Raw genomic sequence first — 27,947 nt, forward strand, 5'->3', positions numbered from 1 at the left:
TGATTAAGGGTGACATACATTACCGAATTTTTTCTAAAAATTTTAAATATTTTATTTTCATTAAAAATGTATAGTTATTATTTACAGATTTGTGTTATACAATCTCCGATTTGAAATAATAAAAGATATTTAAATAACACAGCAAATTAAATTCAATTTATAAAAATTGTTCTACAATTTCAAATTTAATTATGGCTTATATCCGTCAAAATTGTACCATAATACTTTTTTCAGCTAAGCGCACCCTTAATGTAAATATTTGAGACCCTGTGGTGCTGCTGAATGCTGGGACAAGTGCTCACGAACTCAACTATCGCCCATCTCTAAGGATCGTTTCAAAGTTTTGAGATTCGCTGTGCGATGGAGGGATTCTTCAAAGAAGGTGCTGCGTAAATTAAAGAGCTAAAGTAAAAGTAAAACGATGAACTCCTTTGGGAAATGGGAGTGCTGCGGCAAATTGGGCCAGGGCGGATTCGGCGAGGTGCTCCACTGGCGAAACCGGACGACGGGCCGGGAAATCGGTGAGCTATAAACAACTTTTGGGCCCCACACAACGTACATATATGGAAATGCTTTTCCCAGTGTTGTGTGTTTGTGTGCAATTCGCAGAAATCAGGCTGATGCAAGCATTTCCCGGTGGTGCACTGATAGCAAGGCCACCCGGCCGATTTATACGTGTGTGTGGTCCCCGGATGCGATAGTCCATAGCCTATAGAGCTTATAGCCCTTTGGCTGAGTCAGCCGAAAGCCATTCCCTGCGTCGCAGATATAAACGCCACTTATGTTTGTTTATTTATCTTTCATTTAGCCACCAAACATATGCAGAACACAAACTCTCTGGGTGCCGATCAGCAAATAAAACTGAGCGAACGTTGGAACAAGGAGTTCAATTGGTCACGCCAGTTCCTGCATTTCTCTCACATTGTGGCTGGCGTGATCCTGGACGATGAGGATCCGGACTTCGTGAAATTCCTTAATGCCAGGCACCTTGCCAAGTTGCCTGTGATTGTGCTGGAGTACTGCAATGGCGGCGATGTGAGGAAGCGACTGCAGAGGCCGGAGAACGCCAACGGACTGGTGGAGTTCGAGGTGCGTCAGATCCTGGTCGCTCTCCGTCAGGCCCTGCACTTCCTGCACTCTAAGTGCGGAGTCTGCCACCGCGATTTGAAGCCGGATAACATTGTAATCCAACGCGGCGAGGATGGAAAGAAGGTGTACAAGCTAACCGACTTTGGGTTGGCGCGTGTAACTCCCGACCAGACGATGTTACAGAGTGTGGTGGGCACCCGGCACTACTTCGCCCCCGAAGTGGTGGAATCGGGCCGCTACAACTCAGCCGTGGACTATTGGTCACTGGGAATTATTGCCTATGAGCTGGCCACGGGCGAGCTGCCATTCATACCACACCAGACGCCAAAGAATATTCTACTCAGTTTGCTTAAGAAGCCCGTCAATTGCATTGCCATCACGGAGGATCCACAGGAAAGCTGTCGTTTTGAAAATCAGTTCGAACTGCCTGAGGAGCACCATCTGTCGCAGCCCTGGGCCGAGGCGTTCACCAAATGGTTGCGCTGCCCGCTGGACACAGACTACAAGCGACGCGGCCAGCTGGCATCTGATGAAGTACAATCAGTTCCAGTCGTCTTCGCTGAGCTCGACAAGCTGAACCAGATGAAGGTGCTAACTATGTTTGCAGTTAACTGCTGCAAGCGACTGGAGTACGCGGTTACGGCTGACATGACCATGGACGATCTGATTCGCTTGATTGTGCGCGACACCGGAATGGACGCAAAGGATGTATACTGCGCGCTGCCTACTTTCCATCCGCACAAACAAATCACGCCACACACTAAGCCCTTGAATCTGTATGTGGAGGAGTGGAACGACACGAGCAAGGAGTCGTGCAAGTCGGCCAAGCGGAAAAATCCCCCTGTAATGCTGTACATCTTTCAAGGGAAAAAAGAATGTGACTACAGTGTGCCCGAGCAAAGGCTGTCGGTTCTGGCTCAGAAGTTTATGACCAACATGTTAAAGTTGGAGGAGAGATGGGTGGTCAAACGCGTAGCTCTGGACATGTTCTACGTGCTCAACAAGGAGCAAGCTATCTACAAGATGTTCCTGTCCGGTGTTAACGAGCATGCGCTTACGCTGGAGGACGAAATGGTCGCCAATCCGTTCATAGACAGCATTAATGCGCAGCTTCTGACTACCACCTATGCATTTGAACAGCTGAAAAGCCTGCGAACAGCAGTTCAATTAGTAAGTCCGACTTTTCAGGTATCTATACGCCGGAAACAAATTGTTTCACTTCTCATTTGGTCTGATTTCAGCTTAACGACGGTGCAGAGTGGGAGAAGCTCGCAAATAATTATGAAGCCATCACACTAAGCGCTAAATCAATCAAGGGCCACTTTGAATCCAACTTGCGCAGTGCTCAGGGCATGGTCCAGACCACAAGTCAACTGCTCAAGGATCTCGACGAGAGAGATATATTCGATCCGTAAGACAATAATGACAGTAGACAAGAGAAATATAACCCAGCTTATTTGCTTTAATTTTTAGAACTCGTTTTCACCAACTTTACCTGAGTAACGGACAACGGGCCATTTCACCGGCGGAGTTAAAAAACGCCTTCCTTCAGTTCGTCACTATTCGTTCCCAGTTGCATAGAGATGGCGAGGCTAAAGCACGCTCCAAGGCTATCGATGCACTGCACTTCCATTTTTTTAAGAGCAAGGAGTCCGTCCGAGTTCTCTTAAACAAATTTGCCGACTTGCAAAGCGAGATATTTAGCATGCACTTGAAGATGGTAAAGCCCATATCCACAGCACCATCTCCGATGCTTCAGCTTAGCGACGCGATGGACCGTCTTACTATGAGCTATGGGCAACCCATGGCGGATTCATTTGACTCTCTAGGCACGGCCAGTGTTATCGATGAGGCAGAAAGGATTAATAGCATGTAAGTGAATATATAAAAAATTGTATTTAATATTTTTATTGATAAATTATCTTTTGCTTTTTTAGGCTTATCCGTGAAATGGAAATCGATCACTTTTAATGCTTGTTACTCGTACAGAAGTCATGCCGGAGTTCACCACTACGCCTCCATTCGAAATCATAGAATAATTCGATTTTATTTTGTTATATCACATCCAATTGGTAATTTCACTAGCTTTAATGGTTTCTCAGAAACTGAAGGGCATGTTTTTCATCTCAGAATGATTTGTGTTTTGTTAAACATTAAAAAACAATCCATGTTTATAATTTTCGCCACTGTGTAATGTTTACATTGGCCGATTGAATTTAAAATTGGCATGAAGTGGGGAAGTTTGATTTGGATATTTAATGCCTGCTTTCCAGATGGCCCAAAACTGATGTCGGCTTTGTTCATTTACATATGAGTAAGTAACTTATAATTTTCATCGAGCCTTGGTTATATCAAACCTATATAACTAAAACGAAACAAAATGATCTGCTTTTGAGTTTAAGAAATCTGGGCTCCATTATTCAGTGAAAAAGTTAAAATAATTATTTGTAAAACCAAAACAATCTTTAATTCTGTTGTTTACATTTTAAAGGTTGCTTATAGTTCTTCTGTATGTATATAATATGTTTATAAGAAATATTAATAATATGAATTCAGCAGTTGAACTTGTGCTATATTTCTGTCAATCTTTTTCTACTGGTTAAAAGTTGTCTGGCAGACAAAACAAAAACTTCAAAGCATATATGGTATATATAACAGACGGCTTAATTTACGAATAAACAGCTGTATATAGTTTGGCTTGGTCAATTGAAATGAAACTGCTGAGGATTGCAATGTCACGAGAAATTGCACATGCGGCAGAACCGAGAATTCGTGGGCTTCTGGCCATGCCAGACGTGGCTATAAAAGCGATACCAGCAGCTAGGCAGCCACCACAAGCCGTTAGCCGGTGACCACTGTCGGAGCTCTAGAAGAATCGCAAGGAAGCACGAAATGAATCTACACTGGTCGATTGGTTTGCTTCTGCTCCTAGGAGTTGTACTGCAGGTGGATTGGATAACAGCTAAGCCTCCGACGAGGAAGTCACTGCGTGAGTAAATTGAATTGAAAATCAGTTGAATAGTAAACGACAATTTAACTATTTGATTTCTATGCAGCATCATTCCTCAAGGTATGCCATCGTGATTCCCCGGACCTGAACACATGCGCCCGTGAATCCTATGAAGCGCTGCGACCGCGACTGATGGAGGGCATTCCCGAGCTCTATATACCAGCCATGGAGCCACTGGTCGTTCCGCAGGTGAAGATGGACCAGGACTCCGGTGCCATCTACCTGCACTCCGTGTATCGGAACGTAAAAGTCACCGGCATTTCGAAGCACACGGTGAACGAGATGCGCTTGGAGCCCTCAAAGCTGAAGTTCATCGTGTCGCTGACATTTCCCAATCTGCACTTGGAATCAGACTACAGCATTAAGGTCAGTAGAGATGTATGAAGCCACTTCGCAAGCCCACTCCAAACAAACATAACTACAAGTACAATTGTTGCTCTTGTAGGGAAAAATCATGATGATGCCTCTTCTTGGCGATGGTCACTGCATGGTGGATCTAAGTAAGTTATATTATCAATTGGGCTTCCAATAAAAAATTTAATTTAATTTGTTGTACAGCAAACATCACCATGCGCACAGAACTGATCGGACAGGAATACAAAAAGAATGGAGCCAACTATCTTAAGATCAACACGGTTAAGGTCAAGTACGAGCTATCAGATGTACACATACACCTGGACAACCTGTTCAACGGGGACAAGGCTTTGGGTGACCGGATGAACGAGTTCCTCAACGAGAACTGGAAGGCCTTGGCCGAGGAAGTGCGTCCACTGATGTCCAAGGCTCTGGTGGACATTTTGAGAGCCTCCGTGGACAAGCTGTTCTCATCCTTCAGCTACGATGATCTCCTGCCCAAGGGCAATAACTAAATGGAGACTGGTGGTGACTGGTGAACAGCGTATTAGCCAACTTAAAGATTTAATCGTAGTACAAAGAATAGCCTACAAATAAGCACACAATTAAATGCGAAATAAATTATGAATATAATACATAAACGGCGGATGAGGATCCGTAGACCACTAAACCAGCCAAAGCTTGGTGGGCATCTTGGAGAATACGTTGTTCCACAGGCCGTGGAAGATGTCGGCCAGTCCCAGTTCCAAGTCTGGACGCAGCTCGGCAATTACTTCCTTGCCGTTCTGATTGAGGAACGAGTTGATCGAGGCCGCCAGGATGTCGTTCCCATTGAACAGATTCTTGAGATGGATGCGCATGGCGCCCACGTCGAAGCCCACCTTCATCTCGTCGATGTGGATGATCTCATCGCCAGTGCGTGTCTCATTCCGTAGGGAGATCCTGGTGTACACAGTGGTGTGCACGTTCTTCAGGGCCATGGCAACGTCTCCACTGCCGATGAGTGGGAGCAGTAGGATATTTCCCTTTAGGTTGTACTTGGCCCGGATTCGCAGTCGAGGGAGCTCCAGCTCAAAGTTCAGCAGGCGCCGCTCCAGATCCAAGCTACAGCAAAAAATAAACGTATGAGTTAATAATCTCTATTAATTTCAAGTATTTTTCATTTGGATTATCTGATATACTTCCCAAAATCCATTTTCTTACCTGGCTCGACGGACAGTCGCGTTTGATGGTCCTCGAATGACGAGGTTCTGGAATCCGCCGGACAGCACCAGATTGCCACTGCCCTTTGACACCGACACTTGGTCGATGTTGAGTGGCTCAAAGCTCTTCACCCCGAGCTCCGGAATTCCTGCCGCCAGGGCCGGAAAGCAGCCCTCAAAGAGCTGCCGGAAGCACTTGTCCTCATTTGGATTGGAGCGCTTGCATGTCTGCAGCCACGGAGCTGAAAGACACAAGATTACGATAATGTGTTTAAGATTGGATTTAATTACTGATATTACTATTAATGTAAAATCAAACCAAAACACCACTTACGAAATGAAAAAGTCGTGCCGATTGCAAAACTTCTGATACCTTATTTTGTGACGAAAAATGATTGAGCATTCGACTAAATAATAAAAAAAAATGGAATATTTTTCACTTTTTTGCAATCCAGAAAATGGTTAATTCATAAAAATATCAAAAAATCGATCCGATATTACACACCAAGATTTAAACGCAGATTTTTAAGCCACAAGACTTAAAAGATATACCATTTCACAATGAGACATATGCAAGGAAAGTTGTGGACTATTGAACTGCAGGTTTTTGGTCACTTTTCGGCAAAGCCATTTTTCGGAAATTAAGAAAGGGGTAACATCATCAAAATATCAAAAAATCGATCCGAAATTACAAACCAAGATTTAAACGCAGATTTTTAGAGACTTAAGCCACAAGACTTTAAAGATATACCATATCAAAATCGGACGCCTGTAAGAAAAGTTATGGACTAAGAACTGCAGGATTTTGGTCAATTTTCAGCAAAGTCATTTTTATCAAATTATGAAAGGGGTAACATCATCAAAATATCAAAAAATCGATTCCAAATTACAAACCAAGATTTAAACGCAGATTTTTAGAGACTTAAGCCACAAGACTTTAAAGACATACCACTTCACAATCAGACGTCTGTAAGAAAATGTATGGGTTAAAAACTGCAGGTTTTTGGTTACTTTTCAGCAAAGCCAATTTTTGGAAATTAAGAAAGGGGTAACATCATTAAAATATCAAAAAATCGATTCCAAATTACAAACCAAGATTTAAACGCAGATTTTTAGAGACTTAAGCCACAAGACTTTAAATATATACCACTTCACAATCAGACGTCTGCAAGGAAAGTTATGGACTAAGAATTGCAGTATTTTGGTCAATTTTCGGCAAAGCCATTTTTCGGAAATTAAGAAAGGGGTGTAACATAATCAAAATATCAAAAAATCGATCCGAAATTACAAACCAAGATTTAAACGCAGATTTTTAGAGACTTAAGCCACAAGACTTTAAAGATATACCATATCAAAATCGGACGCCTGTAAGAAAAGTTATGGACTAAGAACTGCAGGATTTTGGTCAATTTTCAGCAAAGCCATTTTTCGGAAATTAAGAAAGGGGTAACATCATCAAAATATCAAAAAATCGATCCGAAATTACAAACCAAGATTTAAACGCAGATTTTTAGAGACTTAAGCCACAAGACTTTAAAGACATACCACAGTCACAGTTCCGCAAAGCCATTTATTAACTTTTCTATTTACACAACTTGTATACAAATTTTTAATGCTTCTTTAGTATTTTTTAAAAAACACTGATTATCCTTATGAGCACTTATAGCTATTATTACTTACGTCTCTCCTGCAACGGAAGTTTATCGTTCACAATTTCGCGCGTATACGCCCCGGAGCCTTGTGTCACCGAAACCGAAAAGATAACGCCCAAACTAATCGCCAACTTCCAGTATGTTGTGTTAAACATTGTTTTAAAAGGAAAAAATCAAAACCAAATCGACAGGTATCCTTAAAGCGACAATAAAGTTCGTTATTTTAAGTCGGTTTTCCGTTGCGCGCGACCGTTAGCGACGATGGCTCGAGACCAAGTGCCGGGATAGCCAAGAGAAAAGTCGGACGAAACCATCGAAGGCCATGGTAATGTGACTTTTTTCGTGGGCTGCTTTTGCGGCCAGTTTTACATACTCTTTTTGCCCGCACTGGCATTACGAATTCCGCAATTTCGGAACTGGCGGCGCCGTATACCCGTTTACACCCCCTTTCCCGCTTGTCAAGTGACCACGGAAAAAATGTCGATAAAAAGAGTGTAAAATGCACTAATCACCTGGGGAATTTAAATTATAGGACGGGTCTTAAATTAATAAATAAAATAATTTCTTTATTTAATTATCTTTTTCAACTTATAGAAAGTAAATTATTTGAGTACTTTTAAAATCTATAGTAAATGAATGTTATTTAATGACGGTGTGCGACAATTTTATTTATTTAAGCCATTCAACTCGTTTACTAACTATGTTGGTAATTACTACAGGTAGCATTCCAAATTTCCCAACTGTAGTGCATAAGACTGCACCACTTGACCGAATATTTGTGTTGGCTTATTTGTTGCATTGATATTTGTACTTTTATGTTGTTTTCAATTTAACTTTCGTTCGGCGCTTAAACGCCACCGATTCCCAGCTTGTTTATGTTTATAGACGTTGCGCCACACACACACACCAAGATATGGCCAGAAAGCCAAAAGCCGCCCAACTCGTCCCCCTGGCCTGCTTCCAGTTCCACCGGAGTTCCCTCCAAAGTTGTTCACCTGTTGACTACTTCTGGTATTACGCAGACATGGCTCGATCGGAGCTGGAGTTGGAGTTGTCTGGGATCGTCGGCGCTGCCTTGCCCCTTCATTGTCACGGGTTTTGTCCGGTTTTCTGGCCGTTCGTGCTCCAATGCCTCGGGCCACAGAGGCTTCACTTGCCCCACGTTCCCTCTCTTCCCCTTTTGGCGGTTGTCGCGTGCACTCTGGTTGCCAGTTTCAGTTACGCAGTCTCCCCAATTAACCAATTAACATTTGGCCTAGAGGTGGTCCAGTGACCTGATCGTGAGCGGGAAGAGATATCGAAATGTACCACATTTCGTCCATTAACTACTCAAATAAGTAATTTTGTAAGAATCGTTAAAACTATGTCCTACCTCAATCAAAATTTTTTGTTCGGCGATCTCTATTTATACTACTTTATCAAATTTATACTACTTTAGTACGTGTATTAAGCAGACTAAATATTATATATCATTTACTAATGAAGTTAAGTAATCGAAAAACTTTTACCCACATATTGGGTTTGCCGTTGGGATAATATAGAAACTCGCTGAGACAACTCGATTATAAATAAATGTAAGCCAATTACTTTATAAAGTAATTATATAAGCAATAAAAGGTGGTAAATTTTTGTTTACAAATTTCTTACTGCTATTATATTTGCAATGAACTCCATTTATAGTTTTTAATATTATTTCTCACGATTTCATCTCCAGCACTCATTTGTCATTTGGAAGTCACTTAATTGCCGAAGTTTACGAAAACATGAATATGCAAATTCGGGCCCTTACGCTTATGTGACTAATAATCTTTCTCCCGCACGGGTCGGCATATTTCAATGTTGCATGTTGCGACAATAGTCAGACATTAAATTCATCCATGTTCATCTCATTTTTTTTTTTTGACAAAAAAGTCGCGTGCGGAAATTACCGAAATTGCGGGTCTTTGCAATAGTTGACCAGCGTCTGGGGATTGCGATATATTTAATTGTGGCTGCTTCCTCGCCGACTGGCCCATCAAAATAAAAACAATTCAGCTGAGATTGAACAGCTGTCGAACTGGCAAAAGTTGTTTCACTCCTAAAGCCTGGAATTGCGCAACTTTCGACTTGAATTATTAACAAGCATTTTATTTTCTTTGAACGGCAAACAAACGAGTTTAATGTTCGCCATCGATTTGGTTTGTTTTCGTTTCGGTTCAAGTTTTATTGGCGTTTATTTTCACACTTGCTGGTGCATTCCTCGATGCCAGGTTTTTTTTGTTTAAAACGTTGGATGCCCCAAGTGATGCAATCACTGGGCACCAGCTTTTTTGCTACATTTTTTTGCAATGTCATAAAAGTAAAGAAAACAAATAATTGAAGGGGCTTTCCCACAGCTCTCGGCTGGTGTAAATCCAACCGCAATCCGCCTTTGGTCACGTGCAATTGGAGCCAAGAGTTCAATAGCTTCGATTGGGCTTTTTAATTTGGTACCTTGGCATGCAGATCACGCCTCTAATTTTATCGTTTATCACTCGATTTTAGCTTGTATTTTGATTGCAGGCGCTGCTCTGGCATTGACCGATTAACCCGTCAGCAAGTCTTGTGTAAAGGGCCGACATTTTGGCACTCGTTTGCCAAAATGTTTTCATTTTTTATTTTAATTAATTTTATTTGACTGACATTTACGCTGACGGCTTAAAAAGTAACCGTTTTATAAAAAATAAAATTCAAATATAACGTATTGCGAGTATATGTAGATGTTAAGTAATTTTACTTTTTGGAAGATCAATCGGTAAAATAGCAAAAAAAAATAGCAGCTCAAAAGTAGGCAACCATTTTTTGATTCAGTTTAAGCGAGGACAAAAGCTCAAATACATAAATCCACATTTTACCATTGGTAAAAAATCATTATCATAAGTTATAGTTCATTCTCAAATATTTTGAACCATGTTAAAGGAAAACCCCTTTAGAAAATAAGAATTTTAACATGTACCCAAAAATCATTGTTCAAAAAAAGTGCTATATTTGAATACAATCTTTATTTAGAGTTCATGTTTAAAGGAGCAGAGTTATAATAATACTATACTAATGCGTACGCCTAAAGCTAAATGTTCTATGAAGAGGGTGAGTGGGGGAAGTGCGGTTTACACATATAATATTTAAGCTAGTTGAACAAGAGTTATGATAAAGAACTACATCGAACTGAATTATAAACGAAGCGATAAACAATATCTGTACACATATATATAACTCCATAGTTAAGCACACATATATAAACGTATATTTGTACAACAAAAATTGCTATTAGTTATTTACACGACATAGAAACTAAGTGCCATTCAGCAGATTTTAACCTAGAAACAACCACTGTTTGAGTTTCCAATTTCCACTAAATTTTGCCGAAATCATAATTGTTAAAATATCGGATTTTTGAATTTTAACGCCATTATGAATTTGAGAAACTTGATTGAAATGGAAATACGAGCAGGGTCGAGTGGGACTAATGTCTAAAGTCTTTTCAATGCAATGATTCCAACTAAGGCTTCAAGCTAAGGTGCAATTGGTGAGGAGGAGGGAGATCACATCACAGAGCCAGTGTCCAATGTCCAGTGTCCAGTGTCCAATGTCCAGTGCTTAGGGATTACGAGGTCGCCATCAGCTTGGCCGCCTGGATGACGTTGTGCTGGTGATGGTAGCCAGCCAACTCACTGGCCGCTCCGCCCGCCATGGCCGCCGTGGACGCAGCTCCTCCCAACGCCCCGAAGGTGCCACCAAAGTAGCAATTGTTCACATAGTCATAGTTGGTGGCACTCGTCTCCGTTTTCACTCCATACGCGGCGGCAGCTGCGGCGGCATGCAAGTGATGATGGGCCGCTGCCGTCACATGGTGTCCATGGGATCCGCCCAAATGGTGATGGTGCTGGTAGTGGGGCGAGGGGGTGCCATTGCTCAGCGTCGGCGTCTCGGCACTGTGCGACGTGTAGGCGGACGCACTGCCTCCGCCCGAGCTGCTGCCGGGCGTGTAGAGCTGCGATCCTGCCGCTCCGTGGAGCTGGCGGGCACTCAACTGGGACTGGCCGGAGGTCGGAGTCATGCCGTGGCCATGTTGCTGGTGCTGCTGTTGCGTCGCCGCCTGTCCATAGTGGGGAAAGCATTGCTGGTGAGCCGCCTGCTGCTGTTGTTGCTGCTGCTGCTGCTGCTGTTGCTGCTGGGCGTTGTGGTGTCCCATCAGAGTGCTGCTGCTGCCGGTGGTGGTCTTTAGGTCCGTGTGCAGCTTACCAAGGCTGTGGCTCAGCGAGGGTTTGAGATCTGGCGGTGGAGAGATCGGGATTAGAGTCTTGGAAAACTTTGCTTAAGTTTGGCATAATTAGTGAACAAGGTCGGTTGGTTTCATTGCTAAATTCAAAGTTGCTATAGATCTCTTATTTTTTGTATGATGTGATAAAATGTATTTACTTTGCGATCCACTAGAACGTTTTTCAAAGTCGAACTTAAATTTCCTAATTAAAACGACTAAATACTAAAAATACAAATATTGATTTCTTTTGCGATCCACTAAAAAATATTTGAAAGTCCAACTTAACTTCCGTTTTAGAGACATTAGTTGTGGAGGCAAAAAGTTATGAAACTATAAATACAATTGTGGGTTTCACTTTTAGAGTAAAACAGTTTTCTAAAAATACTGATCAAAAGAGATCCTCTTCTTAAGTAAAAATAATTAGTTTTTTAAACTTTCAGTGAAGAGCACCCCAATCGAATAAGTGACCACTTACCATGCTCTTCCTTGCACTCCTTGATGGCCTCCAAAGTGGAGCTCGATCCGGAACCAGTGCCCGTTCCGCCCGCCGATCCGCTGCCCGTTTTCTTGGGCTTCCGCTTCCTGGTCTGGATGCCATCCTTGCGCATGGCCAGTGGTCGGTTCACACCGTGCAACTTGTAGTACAGGCCGCAGGCGTTGCACACTGGCTCGCCGTCGTTGTTGCGCCTCCACAGGGTTGTCGTTCGGGTGCCGCAGTTGGTGCAGCACAAGCCCATCCTCCTGGTAGCAGTCTAACAAGGAGATGGTCCAAATTAGCAACGGAATCTGGAGTGGATCGAAGGGGACTACTCACTGCACTCACCAGGCGCTTGCTGGGCTTGATCAGCGGCCGGTTCATCCCGTTCATCTTGTGGTACAGTCCGCAGGCGTTGCACAGGTAGTGCCCAGTGCCATCCCGTCGCCACAAGGGCGTCGATATGGCGCCACAGTTGACGCACTCGCGTCCCTCGCCGAACTGAAAGTCCATGGCGCTCTCGTAGGGCGAGGATCGCTGGAAGCCCGACGGATCGTAGGCACTGCGCCAGGAGCCCATCATCACGGCGTTGGGCGAGTAAAACTGCGCCGGCAGCTGGCCGTGTGCCGATCCGAAGCTGTCCGTGGTCCAGGCATTCTGCGCCGCAGCACTGCCGAAATGCGCGGCCACGTGGTTGTACTGGCGGTTGGAGGGCACGTAAACCGGAGCGTTTACGGCCTGCTGGTGGTAGCCGGACACCCCGACTCCGACTCCGGCGCTAGCCGCACTCCCGGCGGCAGCCAGGTCCGTGTATGCCGCTACGGCGCTGCTGTGGTACATCTTTACGGCGGCGGCGTGGCTGGCAGAAGCGGATTCGAATACGGATGTGGATGCGGAGGCAACCGGCAGCGTCACGTTTTGCTGGTCACCGCTGAAATGCGGATAGTCGCGTGTCGACTGCTGATCCGATGTGGACTGCAAGGAGACGAAAAATAAATCATTAGTTAGATATTAAATACGTTAAAAACGTTAAATAATATATTAACAATAATGCATAAATATATACATAAAGAAAATTAATCAGTCAATCTTAGGTAAGATTTAAATGATTACAAGATGTTTAAAAAACTTTTAGAAGAATCATTTTTCAATTTTAAAATTATCCATTTAAAGAATGTCCTTATCTTTCAATACGTTTATTTTATTTTACACTAAAATGGTAAATTTCCAGAAATTTATTTGATATATGTACAAAATGTAGGGGTGTAAGTTAGTTGTAGAATGTGAAATAGTCAATAAAAATGACCACTCTGTGTAAAGTTAATTTATAGTGCTACACTATATAATATCTCTTGTTCCATCCCTTTTTAGATCCTGTCCCTTTTGCCCCAGCTCCCATTTCCATCTCTTTCGTTCAGGGACTGCCATTGGATGCTCTGGCTCATGGGCAACTTCCCTTGCTTGGCAGCCATTTTGGTTTCACTTCTTGCTGCAGCTCCTGCGTCTGCTCTTCAGCCCTCCCCCGGCAGCGGATCCCCCTCCTCCTCTAAATCGGAACCCGTTTTCCCGGACTGTGCCCTTTTGGTTACCAACTCGAGTTAATGGCGCTCTCTGCATCTCGCACTGCTCGTGTATCTTGGCATCCGTGAGTTTGTGCATCTGTATCTTTGGCTTCGCAGCACTTATCTGGTGCGTAGGCACTTCGATTTCTGGGCGGAGGAGAAGGGACAGGGCATAAAGTGTCATTTGCAGGCACTCGGTACTCATTTTGAAATTATAAACTGGGGAAGTACGTACATATGATTGCATAAAGAAGAGATTAAGAAATTGCAGCATTCGAAGGAGTCAACTGAAATTAGCAAAATGAGCTTAAGATGATGCATTTTACTTATGCTTTATCAAACTTATGAAAATTAAACAAAATATAAATTAAAACTCATTGTTACAAAATTAATATAATTTTATATGTGCATTAATTTTAATATATAGATTTAATTAACATTATTATTAATCCAGATGAAAGCCAAATTAAAAAAAATACGAATTGCATATCGTCTTCCTAACAGAAATTTGTGGCTATTACATATTAATAATTGTTTTTTTATTCCGTACAAAGTTTTCATTGTTCATTCAACATTTTTGCACCAAATGAGGGAAAAGACTTCAAGTGGCGTTGGCTGTTTTCCCCCACATACACTTAAATATTTATTCAGAATCAGTTTTTTTTGTATTCCTATTTCTGAAAAGTTCAACAGCCAAAAAAGCAAAAACAATAACAAAGCCCAACAGCGATCATCGAAATCTGTGCTTCACATCGGTTTCAATTAAGGCGCCAATTGCATATTTTTATTTATGCGGATATATTGAAATATATTTTTTAATTGCCTTTACAGTCAGCACCAAAAAGTCAAATAAAAAAGAGGGAAAACATTTGACGTCTTTATCTTATCCCACAAATTTAATGCGATGATGTATGAAATTTTTAATTTTTCTCATTCCCGTTTTGCCTCGAGGGGGGCGCAAATAAATTTTATTTGTAAACAGATGGCCACTTAAGGGGTGGGGGATTGGGAATGGCAAAGTTTGGGCAATATTGATGATATTAAAAGATTTTAAATTACAGTTCAACGTAATCGCGCGCAGTCAAGTTGTTGAACAAGAAATTGATGCACGGGTTTTCTGTTTAAAAAGCCGCCGGTGGTTTTAACTATGTATTGCAATGATTAATAAGCCAAAAATTACACTTAAAGCATTTTAAAGTGCAGAATTGAGTTTCTGGAATTGAATTTAACAGTAGACTGATATAATAATGTAATAATTTGATTTTTCAAAGCGTTCCTGAGATTTTTGTAGTTGCTTGTAACGCTTTTGTCTGGGTAATACATTTGTATTTATTGGTTTAATGAGTCGCGCGTTCATATGTGGCTACTGTACCTTATTTTTAAGCCAGAATTTATAATACATTTTCGAAATAACTTTGCCAATGTTTAATCAAAATGGCATTAAATTATGAGATATGAAATCAGATTGATTGAGTGCAACATGACGTATGAGCAATAATGTTTAAGACTCAACACGCAACTGTCAAAACAAATTAATTGCGCGAGCAAGAGGGGTTGGGGACTAGGTGAAGATCAGTGCAACAATTTCGGCTGTAATTCCTCAAATTCCAGCGGAGCATGAGAGCGAAAGGGACAGAGACACGGAGGCAATCAAAGAGTTGACCACGCGTGCATAATGACGTCGCTCCCCTTAGAAGATCACTCGATCAAAGAGAGCGCCGAGTGAGAGATGCGATGGCGATGGAGCTAAAGTCGGACTGGAAGTTGCAGCGCGAGATCAAAGGAGGCGGCGACCACACGAAAAATTGTCAACAAGGAAAGCAAAAGGTAGAAGGATGAGAGAACGGATCGAAGGGATCATGACGTATGTACGCATGGTGTTCCAATGTGCGAGCGAAGGAGAGGGCGCTTTGGCGCTTATTAAAAAGCGATCAGCAAAAGGGACAAGCCGCCAAATCCCCCAAAGGAGGCGAGGAATTCGAATAAACAGCCATAAAAAATCAATTTCATAAGAGTGCACTTAAAAAATAAGAGAAAAAGAAAAAAAAAGTTTAAGTCTTGTAAAACGTTTCAATGAATGAACTCTTAATCGCCTTCTTTTAGTTGGTAAATTTTTTGTTAACGTATAACATTTTTATTTTAAATATGTGAGGATTTTTTTTAAGTTATTTTAAAATTAAAAAAGTTTGTATTGAAATGTACTTAAATTTGTTAGTGCCTTTAACCGACAAGATTAGTTCTAGAAGTTTTGACTTTATTTAACAAACTAGCATTTACTAGTTGGTAGCATCGATAATTGAGTTCTATTTAATTATTTAAAATTATTTAAAAACTGTTTGACATTATTTTTTCAGTGTGGAGGAGAAGAGAAAGAAAAGAGGATAACGATACCTATACCCACACCGAGTATAACGTTAATAATTTGTCACCGCAAATGAAGGAACAAAAACAAACAGAGAAAACCACTTGAGCGGGCAAAAACAAAACAAAGACAGAAGAGTCAGAAGCAGGATGAGAAGAAGGATCCCAAAGGAGGCGGGCAGCAGAGGATAAGTGGAGAGTGAGGATGAGCGGCGCTTTGAGTGTTACTGTCTTGTTTTTTTTTCTCCCGCTCTAAAGCTGGCGCTCTGCCGTCAAGTGGAGGATCCTGTTTTTTGCTATCCACTCCTTTCCACTTTAGCCAACTCCACTTGACTCATTCATTCATTGATCTTCGCTTTTCCAGGCTCTCTCCACGCTTTCTCCTGCCGCCTTTCATTCCCCTCTCTTTGCGCTTGCTTGTTGCTTGGTTGCTTGTTTCGGTCTTGGATTTTGTTTTGGCCTAATCGCTGCGCCATTTAAGTTTGCCGCCTGTCAAGGCTCATCTCATAAGAGGAAAATCATACAACTAATAGATGCATGAAGATTAAGGAGTAATTACAGTCGATGCGAAACTAATTAATCTGATTACTATTTTTGATTGAGTTTAAACTGACATACAAAATAGGATTTTAAAAATGGTTTAAATATGGTCAAAAAATCGGTATTAATATAAGTTTATTTTACAGTGTTTTATATTAATCTTAATTTGTAAAGTTATTTAACCCACCTACTTAGCCTCAACAATTTTAATTAAAACTCCCTTTTGATAAAATCACACTGGATCAAAATACTCATGTTATCTAAGATGATTTAATTCAATTAATGAACTGAACCGCACAGAAAAAATAAAAGCTTTAAAATTAAATAGTGATATTATGGCCGAGGTTATCATTTAGTTTTTTATAATCAGACCATGTCAGCAACGCAGTTTCATATTAAATAAAATTTTCTTTATGATTGAAAGACTGAATATCCGCAATACAAGTTGTAAACTTGTTACCCCGGCCAAAAAGGAAGCTAAAGCACATGTTCGGTGACATATTTTGTAAAAAGTAAAAAAACGTGAGGTAAACTTACATCGCCATCACTCAATAAGATGCCCATGATTTATGGCCGAATAATTCGCGATTCGCGGCTCGTTTTAGAATGATTAATGGGCACGCACGCAGCTCAGTTCAAGTTGAGGTTGAAACCGATATGTATTGAGCTTCCGATATGAATTTATTCGATTCGATTCTGAATTGCTATGGCTATTGATATTCACGGTGTCGCTGGGAAGTGTAAATAATTAATCGCATCAAAAATGCATTCAGATTAATTGCAACAAGTTCAGAAATGTTTTATGGCACTTTTACACGAAGTTTGTTTATTATTTATATGGCATTTTATGGGCCTTGTTGTAAGGCATTTGATTAATGTGGCCTATAAAGCGATAAATTTCGTATTATTCCATTTACGAGCACTTAACCGATTCCGTGGCTTTTGTCTCTACCTCGGTTGTCTTAATTTTTGTTGTTTGGCTTTTTTTTTTTTGAAGAGCGAGAGCACACCGATCTGACTTCCTTGAGGCGAACAAACAAACTAAAAAACGCCTCGAAGTAAACAAAAACTTAATCCCAAATATCCAGATCCAGTTCCAGGCGTTGGCGGCGACGTCGGCGCAGGCAGCGACTGCGACGCCGGCAGCGGATCGGCAAGAAGTCAACGGCAACAACATAAAAAGTCAATTTCATCAATGGGCAGTCCGTCGCTCCTCTCTCCTCTCTCCCTTCCACTCCTAGCAATGTCACTCGATCTCCATGGGCGTGAGCGGGATGCACTCAGCTGACAGGTAAAAATTTGTAGGTGCAACGTTGGCAGAGACGTCGGCAGCGGCGCTGACTCGAAAATTAGTCAATTTCATGTAAGTCTTGAAAAATGATGTCCCGCACACTTGAGCCGGGAAATTGAAGCAGGTCCGTCCGCACTTGAGACCCGGAACGGTAGGCACTCTACCACTCGTACCATCTAATCCGCTTTTCCAGACCCTGATCCCGAATCCCATACCCATTTTGGTCCCAAAACTACACAGAAAGAAAACATTCTTATGATCCTGACTTTAATTTTAAACTGTTGATTATTGAGTAACAATATAAACAATAGCTAAATCTTATAATTCGTTAATGGCAAATGCTATTCCCAGTAAGCTATCATACTTGCTTGTGAGTAAATCTGTTATATGCAATACAATACCATTTCATTAACTCGAGACAAACTTAATGTTGAAAATATAATTTTCTTGACAGAACATTCTATGTTTCTTTACTTATTCTTAGTAATGCACTTTCTCAAGTGTATGACCACTTCAAGTCAATACTATTTTTCTTGTGTGTATTACAATCAGAAACCGAGGCGAGATTGTGGGCACTGAAGGCCCGGCCCATTGTCAGCAGCTCGTTAAATTGCCTGGGCGTGTGTCTGTCCCCGAGAAAGGATCTCAGGATCTGGACAGGCTTGAATTAATTGATCTCTCATCCATGTGTGTGCTTGTGTTTATATTGCTCTTAATGGTAGGCGATTAATTCAGGATGACTCAAATTGCAACTACGGCAAGGGGAATTACAAATAATTCGGTGGAAAGAAGAATGAGGGTTCGACATTCCTTTATCTACAAATAATTTAACAGGGTTATTATATATCAGATTAAAATAATGTTACTCAAGAACTGCACTTTGAAAACACAATTCGTAAATAACATTTTTTTAAGTTTAATTTTAAATGTTATTGAGCATTGTTACAGCCATAAAAAATTGTCATAGCAACAAAACTATTCTAAGATGAATTCTAAATTCTTGGGTATGAAAAATATCTTAATAAGATGAGTATTAAAATAAAACTTTTGACGTTTATAATTAAGTTTTAGACTCAGCTGTGTAGAAATGAATTTTAAAATTATATTATTTAGTATTGAACTAATACTTATACATTTACACTTTTTAAAACTAAACTTTCAGGTTTGTTTCTGTGTGTTTCAGAATAATAATCCATATACTTTCAAAACAAGCTCTTGATATTTCCTAGTTTTGTATGGAATTTGTCAAGTGCCAACCCTTAGGTTCCTAATTCGGAACCTCAGAACGACCACAAATCACTCGCAAAGCAACCGGAGACCCCAGGAGACGTCATTAATCAAGCAATTTGCCTTAGTTTCTGCCAATCGGCCCGAAACAAGAAAAGGTTCTCGGGGAGCGATGGAGTGGTCAGATTCGCTCCATTAAAATGCAAAGCAAAAGTGGCAGAAAAAAGGTGGAAAAAGGAACAAAAACAAAAGCCGGGCGAGGAAAGTCAGTCAGAAAGGCAGTCCAAGGTGAGGTACGAAAGATGTCAAAACAAAAACCGCAGGGATGGGGTTTTGGGAGAGAAGGGAGGAGGGAGGAGGGAACACAGCGGCGGTGGCGGACATGCGCGTATTTCAATCCGCGCTGACACATCCTGCTGTGCTAATGGACCTTAATTTGTGAACAGCTTTATATATCATGCGCCAGACCGTTAATGTGATCATCCACACGATCTGGCTGCGACTTGGCGTTGGAGTTGCTGGTTGCGAGTTGAAGGTGGAGCTGGTGATAAAGTTTTTATGGAGCTTATCGTCCGAATGCGCGGAATGAAATGAAACAGGCACGCGCTTTCCTGGAAATGGAAAAACTGCCAGAAGAAAGGTTGGAAAGAAAGTGCACAACACTTATTCTCAGGCCCATTGAGTCCCTGATAACGTGCAGACAAATGATAATTGCCCTGGCTCCACTCTAATCCTGCTCCAGCCAGAACGAACCCTTCAATCGATTCCGATTCCGTTTTCGGGGTCGGGGTCGGGGAAATGTCGCCCGAATTTTCAAAGTGGCGTCACCGCTCAACCCCTTTCTAAGACTTTCTCCCACCTCTTTCCTATGGGGGGAACCCAGTGAAGTCTTACTCTCGGGTACTTTGCATCTCGATGATCACAATTCCCATTGATCGTCATCGCCATCATCGCTGTCTTTTTCCCCGCTCGCTGGTACTCGTATATGGATCTCCCTCACGGCAAAGATGAAAGCAATCTTTATTGGTTTTTGTAGTGATTTTAAGTGGATTTGTGGTTCGATTCTTAATGCCGAAGTGCGCCAGGCCTCGGAACCAGAGATTCAGATTCAACCTCAACCTCCGTGGCTGCGACTGCGGCTGAGATGTCTCTGCGGTTATATCGTTTTTATTCAAATTTGTATGTTTATTTCTTTCTTTATGCGTAATTATGAGAATCTTCCAGCTGTCGTCCGCCAGACGAAGACATACTTGGCCCACGGCCGTTGAGTGTTTTAGGCAGTTTGAGGCTTGTAATTATGGCCTTTGGTTTGTCTTTAATGTCGCAAATGCATCTAGTCGAGGGAGGTGGGGGGAAGCGGTTCAGATGGGCAGGGTTCTTTGATGGCTTTGCCATCACAAGTTGGGCAAGTCAAGTGCGGGAAGTTTCGAGGAGATAAATGGGGTTCTCCGGTTAGTGAAAAAGCGTTTAAAAAGGTATGCCATGTATGTGTACCTCACAAAAATATTTATGAGTTGCTAAAATAAAAAATTATCTTTTTAAAAATAAGAATAAATTATAAAAATAAAGTTTAAATTTAAGTTAATTATCTTTAAGCGATATTAATTTAACTTCTTAAATGTTGATGTTTTTTGGGTTATGGATATTTGTCAAACACTTAACATTGAACTAAGAATGTATTTGTCAATATTTTAACTAGCAATTTTATGTTTTTTTCACATTTCGATTGGGACAGCTTGACTTATAAAAGTTGAAGTAATTCTTATTGTTTATCCAAATTGCTAAATGAATGTACGTTTTAATAATCAATGCAATATACAAATACTACAGAGCACCTTATCACCGTCTTCTTTTCACAAGTTTAATGTATAATTATAACGCATTAAAAATGGAAATAGGTTTTTCCTTTATTGCTTAAAAGTTTTCGACCCAAATGGGTTTTAGCGCCGGAATTGTTCCGATCTGCCTTGGTTATCGCAGTGCCATTAGGGGCTCTTTCAAACAACCGCTGCAGTAACCCATCAAAGTAACTCCCCGGGCTCCACTTTTCACTGCGCCACCCCCATTTGCCCCCTTCCCAGGCCGCACTCAATTCAAGGAGGCACTTGACATGGCAACTAAAACGCAATTGAAGTGCGACGGCTACTTACAAATTCATGAACAACAAAAAACCGGAGAACTAGCGAAGAACTCAATTTGAATATGGAAAGATAAGTGAGCCCCATGACTGTTCCAATCGCTGATTTTGAGTGTGTGTCAGTCTATAAACATCGCCGCGGATAGAGGCTCACTTATCAACTTGAAGTCGCTGGAGAACTGATGGCGGAAATGGTGACTTATTGCAACTTTAGTTCTGATAACATTACATTTGCTTGTGCGTTTTGTTTTATAATTAATTACCAAGCCGATATGCCTATCTATGCTCAGTGAGCCCACTATTATGCTATTATGCTGGCTGTGTTCTTTTTTTTTTTGGGGGGCCACAGGGCGTGTTAATAACGAAAGACTGAAGCAACGAACTCGATTCGGCGAGTGTCCTTTGTGGCGAGCATAGATGGCGTCTAAATTAAGCCTGCCCCTTGGGCTTTTGATCTCTGCCGATACCGGGATACGAGAGAGGTGTCTCCGCTCCCTGCTCTGTCCATTATCATTTTCTACACAGAAAAAAATGTTTATAGGCAACAAAAATAAATATAGGAATTTACTCTATTCGAAATAGGAATTTACTTATTTTGTTTAGTATTAATATGTTAACAATGTTGAAACGACAAAAACATTTCTTATGCGTTTAGTTTATAGGTAGAATATTCTTTGGGGTAAAAAAAGCTTAGCATTATTCACAATATTGTACTTCTATAACTTTGTTACAAAGCTGATTTTTTTTTACATTTACAAAGTAAAGTTTTATTTATTTGGACAATAATGCTTGGTAAGAAATATACAAAAGTCAGATAGTTGCACTTGTCCATGTTTTTTAAGAATTTTAATTGAGCTACACACATTAGAATTTATCACTACCAATATTTAGTAGAAAAGAATACGTAGTAGTGTAGATTTATTGAAGTTTTGAACTCAACTTGTTAAGTACCTTACGAGTAAGCTGAAACTGATATTTAAAACAATCTTTGTCATGTTACTTAGATATTTCTTTCTGTGTAGTGGCAGTGACAAGTTTTCGGCACGCGGACCGACAGATTCCCGGGGAATGTGCCTCGAATGTGTTTCCCGATTGGGCTCCCATCTCGACGTCCGTCGGCTCCGACCAAAGCTTTTAAGTGTCTTGGCGTCGGCGCGGCTTATGTCTTGCCTTCTCCCTTCCTCTTGGGTGACATTTACATTTGTGAGGCCAGAGGGAAACACAGGGAATAGGAGAGGGGGGGGAGAGAGAGAGAACCCGAGGAATTAATTGCTGTGGAAAAATCAAGATTTAATCGGTGCTCTTGACTGTGAAAAGATGTCGCCTAATTTTCCCTAGTCTTTAATTAATTAATTATGGCCACCTAATGACGAAGAAGGAAAATGTGTATTCGGGAGTTTTTGAAAGTTTTTATTAGCCTTTGGCGCCGGCCCTGAAGCTCAAATGAACTGTAAGCCTGAGAAACACTGAGATAAGGTTCAACTGCAACCCGAATCGAAAGCAGTTCTCTCCAGCAGGCTTTATCGTTGGGGCTTGTGGACCTCAGCTTCCTCTAAGACCCGGCGATAAGTCCGGAGATTATGCCTCCTCCGCGAAGGCCCCGATTTGAAAGGCCCGTCTTGATAGCGATATTGCCATGAATAAGGCAAGCTTATCGTCCGACTCTTTGTATCCAGGCTAAAATACAAAAACAATCTGGACGAATTTGATCTGCGGCACTGGTAAATAATGTTGCGGATAAGGATTGGAAAACAGTAAAAAACTGATTTCGTTTAAATGTTTGACTTGAAAATAAAATTTATCGTGATTTGTAAACGTTGCGTATTACTAAATAAAAGTTAACTTTTAAATTCTCTTTTTTTTTGTAGAATTGCATACACAAATGAACTTACCAACTATAAAAAACTAATTAATTTATTATACAGAGAAAAGAACTTTGTTTACCAAATTGCTTTGCTTCCAATATTGGCAAAAATGCGTTTTCAAGTTGCTCATCAGTTTTTGTTTACCTTCACAAAAAACCCTCTGAGTTTATGAATTATAAGTTTGTTTACTAAATTTCTTGTATTGGAATCTTTTCGGAATTTGTTTTACCAGTGATAGACTGCTTTTTAAGTATTTCTGCAACATGGCAGTTATTTCGAAGCCCGAAAATATTCAATAACCCACACAGCAAGCAACTCAGACTGCTGACGCCTCGTTTCTGGCTACCGAGAAGTGCCAGGACCTCGCCAGGATCTCCTATCTACTGGCCAGGTCCTTGGCTAACACGCAATTAGCCGCCGTCGTGCATGGCTCTGCAGGACTTCCAGGACGTTGGGTCAATGGGTCTCCAGCCCAGGGATCTACTTCCTATTGGGCCTCGGTCTGGGCCCTGTTCGTGGCCCGTTGACCTGCTCGAGCTAAAGTGCAGCCAAGGGGCATTTATCATGGCCTGCCAGTTGTTTCCGCCGCCGATACACTTTCCACTTGCGTGCTGCATTCTCGGAGCCAGCTCTACCTGAATGAATATGGTTATGGATACGGGCTCAGTTCAGTTCGCTTGGGACTGAGCTGTGTAGGTTGACGGTGGTCTGCTTGGCGAGCGAGTGTTAAAATTGCATAATTAGGTTGGCCGGTTGCAGTTTGCATTTTCCGTCGAATGTGACTGAGGGTTGTTTGACCAGAGTTGCCACACTGCTTTACAAATTAAGTGTTTTAAAAAGTATTATCATGCAAGTGTTTAAATCTTTTGAATCTAAAACATTTTTAGTATAATTATATCATTTAGTCACTTGTTTATTTTGAATATGATAAAAATGGAAACCTAATACTTGTACATTTTTTTTAACAGTGTTTTGTTTTTTTGTGTATCTTTGGGCTAAATCTAAAGTTGCATAACAATTTAAAAATACATTTTACATCAAATTAACTTTTTGGAATGCAATGCACTTGTTATTTACTGCTCTAGCCATCTTATAATATATTCCTTTAGAAAACCTGGAAACTCTAACGCTCGATGACCTCTGGCTTGGACTCGCTAAACATTTTGGGTTAAGATTTATGATGCAATTTCCCAAAAATTCTATCGGCCCAAACTGGAGACAAAGTTAGAGGCATTTAACTAGTTTTGTTTTGCCTTCTTTCTGATGTTTGAAGCCAATTTCAGTTTTATAGTTTTTGTGGGTCTCATAAAAGTGTCATAAATTAAAAGGCGCTTAAGCACGCACACAGATCCACTTGGATGGATGGTTGGCTTAGGGATCATGTAACCTGTGCCACCGGTCACACGCAGCGCTTTTGACTCATGACCTCCTCCGTGGGCAGAGAAGGGCAAAGGTTTGGCTGTCCTTCGGCCTGCTTTTATGGCCCCTACGGACCGGCTTTTCTCTATTTTCCAGCTAATGATTTTATGACATTTTTTGCAATATTTCCCTGCGTTCGAGAATCTGCCGTCATGTTGTGTCATTGTCAACACGGTCGGGCACTCTGGGATTCTATTCTCTGGTCACTCGGCTGTCTGGGTCATCCATTCAGCCATTCTTAGTGGTGGCGCCAGCAGTTAATTGCCATATGGAATGGCACTTGTTAGTACCTGACGAGGGATGACAGATTCGTGGCCTCTGCTCGGAAGTGAAAGTGAAGCAAAGGGTTGCATTAGAACTGGGCTCGATGCTAATTGGTCTCGACAAGGCCAAACTATTGTCCAAGGCTTCAGGTAGTAGCTCACAACACATGGTGCATATTTCTAGGTTCAAGGACTCTTTTATATCTTAGATTTATCAGTTAAATTGAACATACCAAAAGTGTTTATTTCGGTTACAGTGCTTATAAATTTCTGTCTTTCTAGACCATTTTGTGGAAAAGTTATTTTTCTAAACTTAAGTTCATTGAGAAAACATTGTACATTTCTTTGTTTTGGCTTAGTGACAAGAAAATTATTACCTTTATTTACTTCGTGCCAATCTTTGATTTAAAGATAGTTTCGAGTATCAGAATGTATTCCACATATAAAACAACTATTTAGGTGCTGTACAATCTCGATTTGCTAAAGTTTGCATTTTAAGTTGCTTAAAGCTTTGTTTTTCCCCAAAAGCTGATAAAAATATTGTTAAAATGAACAGGAAATTTTAAGACAAAAATAAATATTGAAAGAGTTGATTTCAGTTACTTAATAACGGAAGATGTGTAAACTAAGTTTACTTCGGCTTGTCAAAAGGTGATAAGAGCACTTTGAGTGCAATAAAACTGAGATAGGGGCCCTGTAAGAAGGGTAATTGCTGCCGAATAATTTCACTTGTTTAGAATAGTTTAAGCCACTGCTTTAGCCGCCTTTACCTCTCCATTGTCAGCCGCTTACACCTTACTCTAATTTATGTGCATTGCCAAGGAGTTTTGGACGAGACCCTAATGAATAGTGATACGAGCTAATGTTAATGTTAATTCGAATGTTAATGACTGCTTGCCGTTGTTCTCGCAAGTTTTGCTCTGGAGTCTTTTGTTGGGGTTGGCCCGAGTCGGCAATTTATGTATCTGCAGTGCAATTGTGCGAGTAATTATGCCAACTACTGGCAGTGCCACTGAGTGTTGAAAAATGCATGAAACACGTTCGGTTTTCAGCCGTTTTCAACGGCTTTCAGCTGCCGCCTGGTTGGTTGCTCCCATCAATTACGGCCAGCTAAATGGAAGCTTGAAAGATTTTTGACATTTGGTCTTTCAACGGGGAGCTAATCGAAACAAAACTGCGCTCATGTCGACTGCCAATGGACGCCAAGTTCATATCAAATTCCTCCCCTGGTACTACCCCTTTTCTTCAATCCTTGACAGCTCAAGAGTTGATCAGAAATTTATGGCCTTTCTTGCTATATTTTATGGCAGTTAATGCCTGAATATAAAGCTCCAGCGCATAAATTACAATTCAATTAAATTATTGAAAAGCACAAAAAGTAACAAAAGCAATATCGATTTGAAATACGCCCAGCCGCTAATGGCGCAATCGAAAATGATTTAGTTGCCAACTTTTGGTGGTCAATTTTACGGCCCTTTCAACCTTTTGGCTTCTGGTTGTCTACGACTGCATTTAAAACGATTTCCACGAGGGTTATCAAAGATTATCGCAAACGAGTTTATTAACTTAGATCGTTATCTTTACGTAGTTTTTACATGTTCAACATTAGTGCGATGCTAATTTCATTGTTGATCCACAAAGATTGTGTTGTGGTCGAGCTTAGACTTAGCTAATTGATACAACAGATCATATTGTTTATGTCTAATTTAATCTGTAACTGTTCTCACACAAAGTTGCAGTTCGCCAATCATCGGAATGGATCATTGAATGGCATTTAACAGCGCTCTAATGAGTTGCCACTGGAGTTTGAAACCAGTTTTTAAATTTTTAGATGTTCATCGTTTCGGTATTACTTAATAGTAGGCTTTTTTAACCGACTATAACTATGATCGTTTTCGGCGAAATTAAGAAAAGTGTTCTAAGCTTAAAATAAATATTATTTTAAAATTTTAGTTAGTTAATATTTAATAGATGTTTAGTAAGTGACTTAAAAAAATGAAATAAAATAAGTTTTTAAGTTAATTAATGAGTTTTTTTTATTGTTTTGACAATAATACGTTTCAACAGACTAATGAAACTTTTAAGAACTTTATAAAAATGATTTGTAAGCAAATTAAAACTTACCTAATTTGGGATTAACAGCGAATATCTGTCTCTTCCCCTCCGATTGATTCCTCTACTGTTCTCCAATTGCTTTGTTTGATATATGCTAATCAAGATTCGTATGCCAATTGGCAGTTATGGCGCTTAATGGCCTTTTTGTTGGGTGGTTAAACAAAAATGTAAACTGCTTTTAAATCGCATTTATTGTTTTCACAGCGAATGTTTTGTGAGTTTTTGTTTTGTGTGCTCGGTTTGATTTGATTTTTGAATGCTGGTGCCTAAACAAAAGCGCCACAAATCACACCGCAGACAACTGATGGATTCCGAAAAAAGGCGAAGATCACAGATCCACTCACAAATACACTTTTATATTGACGGCTAGATGGCCAATGGAACAGCGGATGCGAGACGCGAAACCCGTTTAATTAATCAAAATGCGGCTATTGGAACGGTGAGCTTTCCAGTTTTCGATTGATGGATGTTAGCTGTTTTGGTTATAGATCACTGTTTGCTTTTTGGCGACGGCAATTCGCGTTTCGCTCGCTTCATTCGCTGCGTTTCGCGTGTCGCGCATAAACGTTCGGAATCCAACTGAAGGCAAGGAATTTCACATTCGACGGGGACTCCTTGTCGCACTGTGTCTGCTAGTGTATGTGTGCGTTCTGATTGGAATGGGGAAGCACTGGCACACACGTACAGCGAAAACTTACACCTACACACAAGATGGAGTGTGCGAGCGCGTTTCGGTTGGGCTTCCGGTTGGACGTGCGCTAAGAGAGCAACTGAACGCGTTCGTATGTTTTCTCTCGCGGGCAAACAAACGGGTTTCCCACACAAACACACACAATCGCTATCGCTATAAAAGTGGGTGTTGCCTTGGTGTCGCGCTCTCTCTTTTACTCACCCAACAATCCATACCTCTTACTCGCTCTCTTTCTTAATCGAAATGTGGCCATATTAAAAGTTTACTTGATTTGCTGTTTAGATATTGGTGTGTGTCAACGCGAGAGACAGAGAGAGAGAGAGAAACATGGGCTGACTCTCTGGGGACAGCCCACTTTGTGCTGGCTCATGCGGCGTATGCGCAATGTCTCCCCTTCGCCATTTAAAGACCATTA

At 41.0% G+C, this 27,947-nt stretch overlaps 4 protein-coding genes across 7 annotated transcripts; 2 read left to right on the plus strand and 2 right to left on the minus strand.

Moving 5' to 3' along the window:
* Positions 1–304: 304 nt before the first annotated feature.
* On the plus strand, positions 305–3,268 carry LOC128258113 (inhibitor of nuclear factor kappa-B kinase subunit beta). 2 transcript variants are annotated; one of them, XM_052989531.1, is made up of 5 exons: positions 305–521; positions 809–2,277; positions 2,331–2,500; positions 2,563–2,961; positions 3,027–3,268. In XM_052989531.1, exons 1-5 carry the CDS (start codon positions 422–424, stop codon positions 3,058–3,060), a joined length of 2,172 nt encoding a protein of 723 aa, XP_052845491.1. In that variant the 5' UTR covers positions 305–421; the 3' UTR covers positions 3,061–3,268. The 2 variants fall into 2 exon arrangements, with proteins under 2 accessions (XP_052845491.1, XP_052845500.1); XM_052989540.1 differs by having other exon boundaries at positions 809–2,259.
* A 505-nt stretch (positions 3,269–3,773) lies between these two features.
* On the plus strand, positions 3,774–5,094 carry LOC128258135 (protein takeout). The gene is made up of 4 exons (XM_052989562.1): positions 3,774–4,078; positions 4,146–4,465; positions 4,545–4,599; positions 4,658–5,094. The coding sequence occupies exons 1-4, from the start codon at positions 3,982–3,984 to the stop codon at positions 4,966–4,968; spliced, it is 783 nt and encodes a 260-aa protein (XP_052845522.1). The 5' UTR covers positions 3,774–3,981; the 3' UTR covers positions 4,969–5,094.
* On the minus strand, positions 4,983–7,583 carry LOC128258125 (circadian clock-controlled protein daywake). Its single transcript, XM_052989551.1, has 3 exons — positions 7,336–7,583; positions 5,657–5,897; positions 4,983–5,557 (listed from the first exon to the last, which is right to left on the minus strand). The coding sequence occupies exons 1-3, from the start codon at positions 7,460–7,462 to the stop codon at positions 5,119–5,121; spliced, it is 807 nt and encodes a 268-aa protein (XP_052845511.1). The 5' UTR covers positions 7,463–7,583; the 3' UTR covers positions 4,983–5,118.
* Positions 7,584–10,312: 2,729 nt separating this feature from the next.
* Positions 10,313–27,610, minus strand: LOC128251971 (GATA-binding factor A). Of its 3 annotated transcripts, none has more exons than XM_052979268.1 (4): positions 26,851–27,610; positions 12,401–13,036; positions 12,062–12,338; positions 10,313–11,597 (listed from the first exon to the last, which is right to left on the minus strand). In XM_052979268.1, exons 2-4 carry the CDS (start codon positions 12,899–12,901, stop codon positions 10,930–10,932), a joined length of 1,446 nt encoding a protein of 481 aa, XP_052835228.1. In that variant the 5' UTR covers positions 12,902–13,036; positions 26,851–27,610; the 3' UTR covers positions 10,313–10,929. The 3 variants fall into 3 exon arrangements, with proteins under 3 accessions (XP_052835228.1, XP_052835227.1, XP_052835226.1); XM_052979267.1 differs by lacking the exon at positions 26,851–27,610 and adding an exon at positions 17,062–17,549 and having other exon boundaries at positions 12,410–13,036; XM_052979266.1 differs by lacking the exon at positions 26,851–27,610 and adding an exon at positions 17,062–17,549.
* Positions 27,611–27,947: the final 337 nt, after the last annotated feature.

Source organism: Drosophila gunungcola, chromosome 3R (genome assembly GCF_025200985.1).
Source record: "Drosophila gunungcola strain Sukarami chromosome 3R, Dgunungcola_SK_2, whole genome shotgun sequence".
Lineage (NCBI taxonomy): Eukaryota > Metazoa > Arthropoda > Insecta > Diptera > Drosophilidae > Drosophila > Drosophila gunungcola.

What these genes read in the sequence shown, in the direction of transcription:
- LOC128258113 (XM_052989531.1), top strand. Translation starts at nt 422, where the DNA reads ATGAACTCCTTTGGGAAATGGGAGTGCTGCGGCAAATTGGGCCAGGGC. An exon ending in TAGTAAGTCCGACTTTTCAG is followed by an intron (nt 2,278 to 2,330) that starts GTATCTATACGC and finishes GTCTGATTTCAG; the next exon opens with CTTAACGACGGTGCAGAGTG. An exon ending in GCAGAAAGGATTAATAGCAT is followed by an intron (nt 2,962 to 3,026) that starts GTAAGTGAATAT and finishes TTGCTTTTTTAG; the next exon opens with GCTTATCCGTGAAATGGAAA.
- LOC128258135 (XM_052989562.1), top strand. Translation starts at nt 3,982, where the DNA reads ATGAATCTACACTGGTCGATTGGTTTGCTTCTGCTCCTAGGAGTTGTA. An exon ending in TCCGACGAGGAAGTCACTGC is followed by an intron (nt 4,079 to 4,145) that starts GTGAGTAAATTG and finishes ATTTCTATGCAG; the next exon opens with CATCATTCCTCAAGGTATGC. An exon ending in AATCAGACTACAGCATTAAG is followed by an intron (nt 4,466 to 4,544) that starts GTCAGTAGAGAT and finishes TTGCTCTTGTAG; the next exon opens with GGAAAAATCATGATGATGCC.
- LOC128258125 (XM_052989551.1), bottom strand. Translation starts at nt 7,462, where the DNA reads ATGTTTAACACAACATACTGGAAGTTGGCGATTAGTTTGGGCGTTATC. An exon ending in ACTTCCGTTGCAGGAGAGAC is followed by an intron (nt 5,898 to 7,335) that starts GTAAGTAATAAT and finishes TGTGTCTTTCAG; the next exon opens with CTCCGTGGCTGCAGACATGC. An exon ending in GCGACTGTCCGTCGAGCCAG is followed by an intron (nt 5,558 to 5,656) that starts GTAAGAAAATGG and finishes TTTTTGCTGTAG; the next exon opens with CTTGGATCTGGAGCGGCGCC.
- LOC128251971 (XM_052979266.1), bottom strand. Translation starts at nt 17,088, where the DNA reads ATGGGCATCTTATTGAGTGATGGCGAT. An exon ending in GCAAGCGCCTGGTGAGTGCA is followed by an intron (nt 12,339 to 12,400) that starts GTGAGTAGTCCC and finishes TCTCCTTGTTAG; the next exon opens with ACTGCTACCAGGAGGATGGG. An exon ending in GGAGTGCAAGGAAGAGCATG is followed by an intron (nt 11,598 to 12,061) that starts GTAAGTGGTCAC and finishes CTCCACCGCCAG; the next exon opens with ATCTCAAACCCTCGCTGAGC.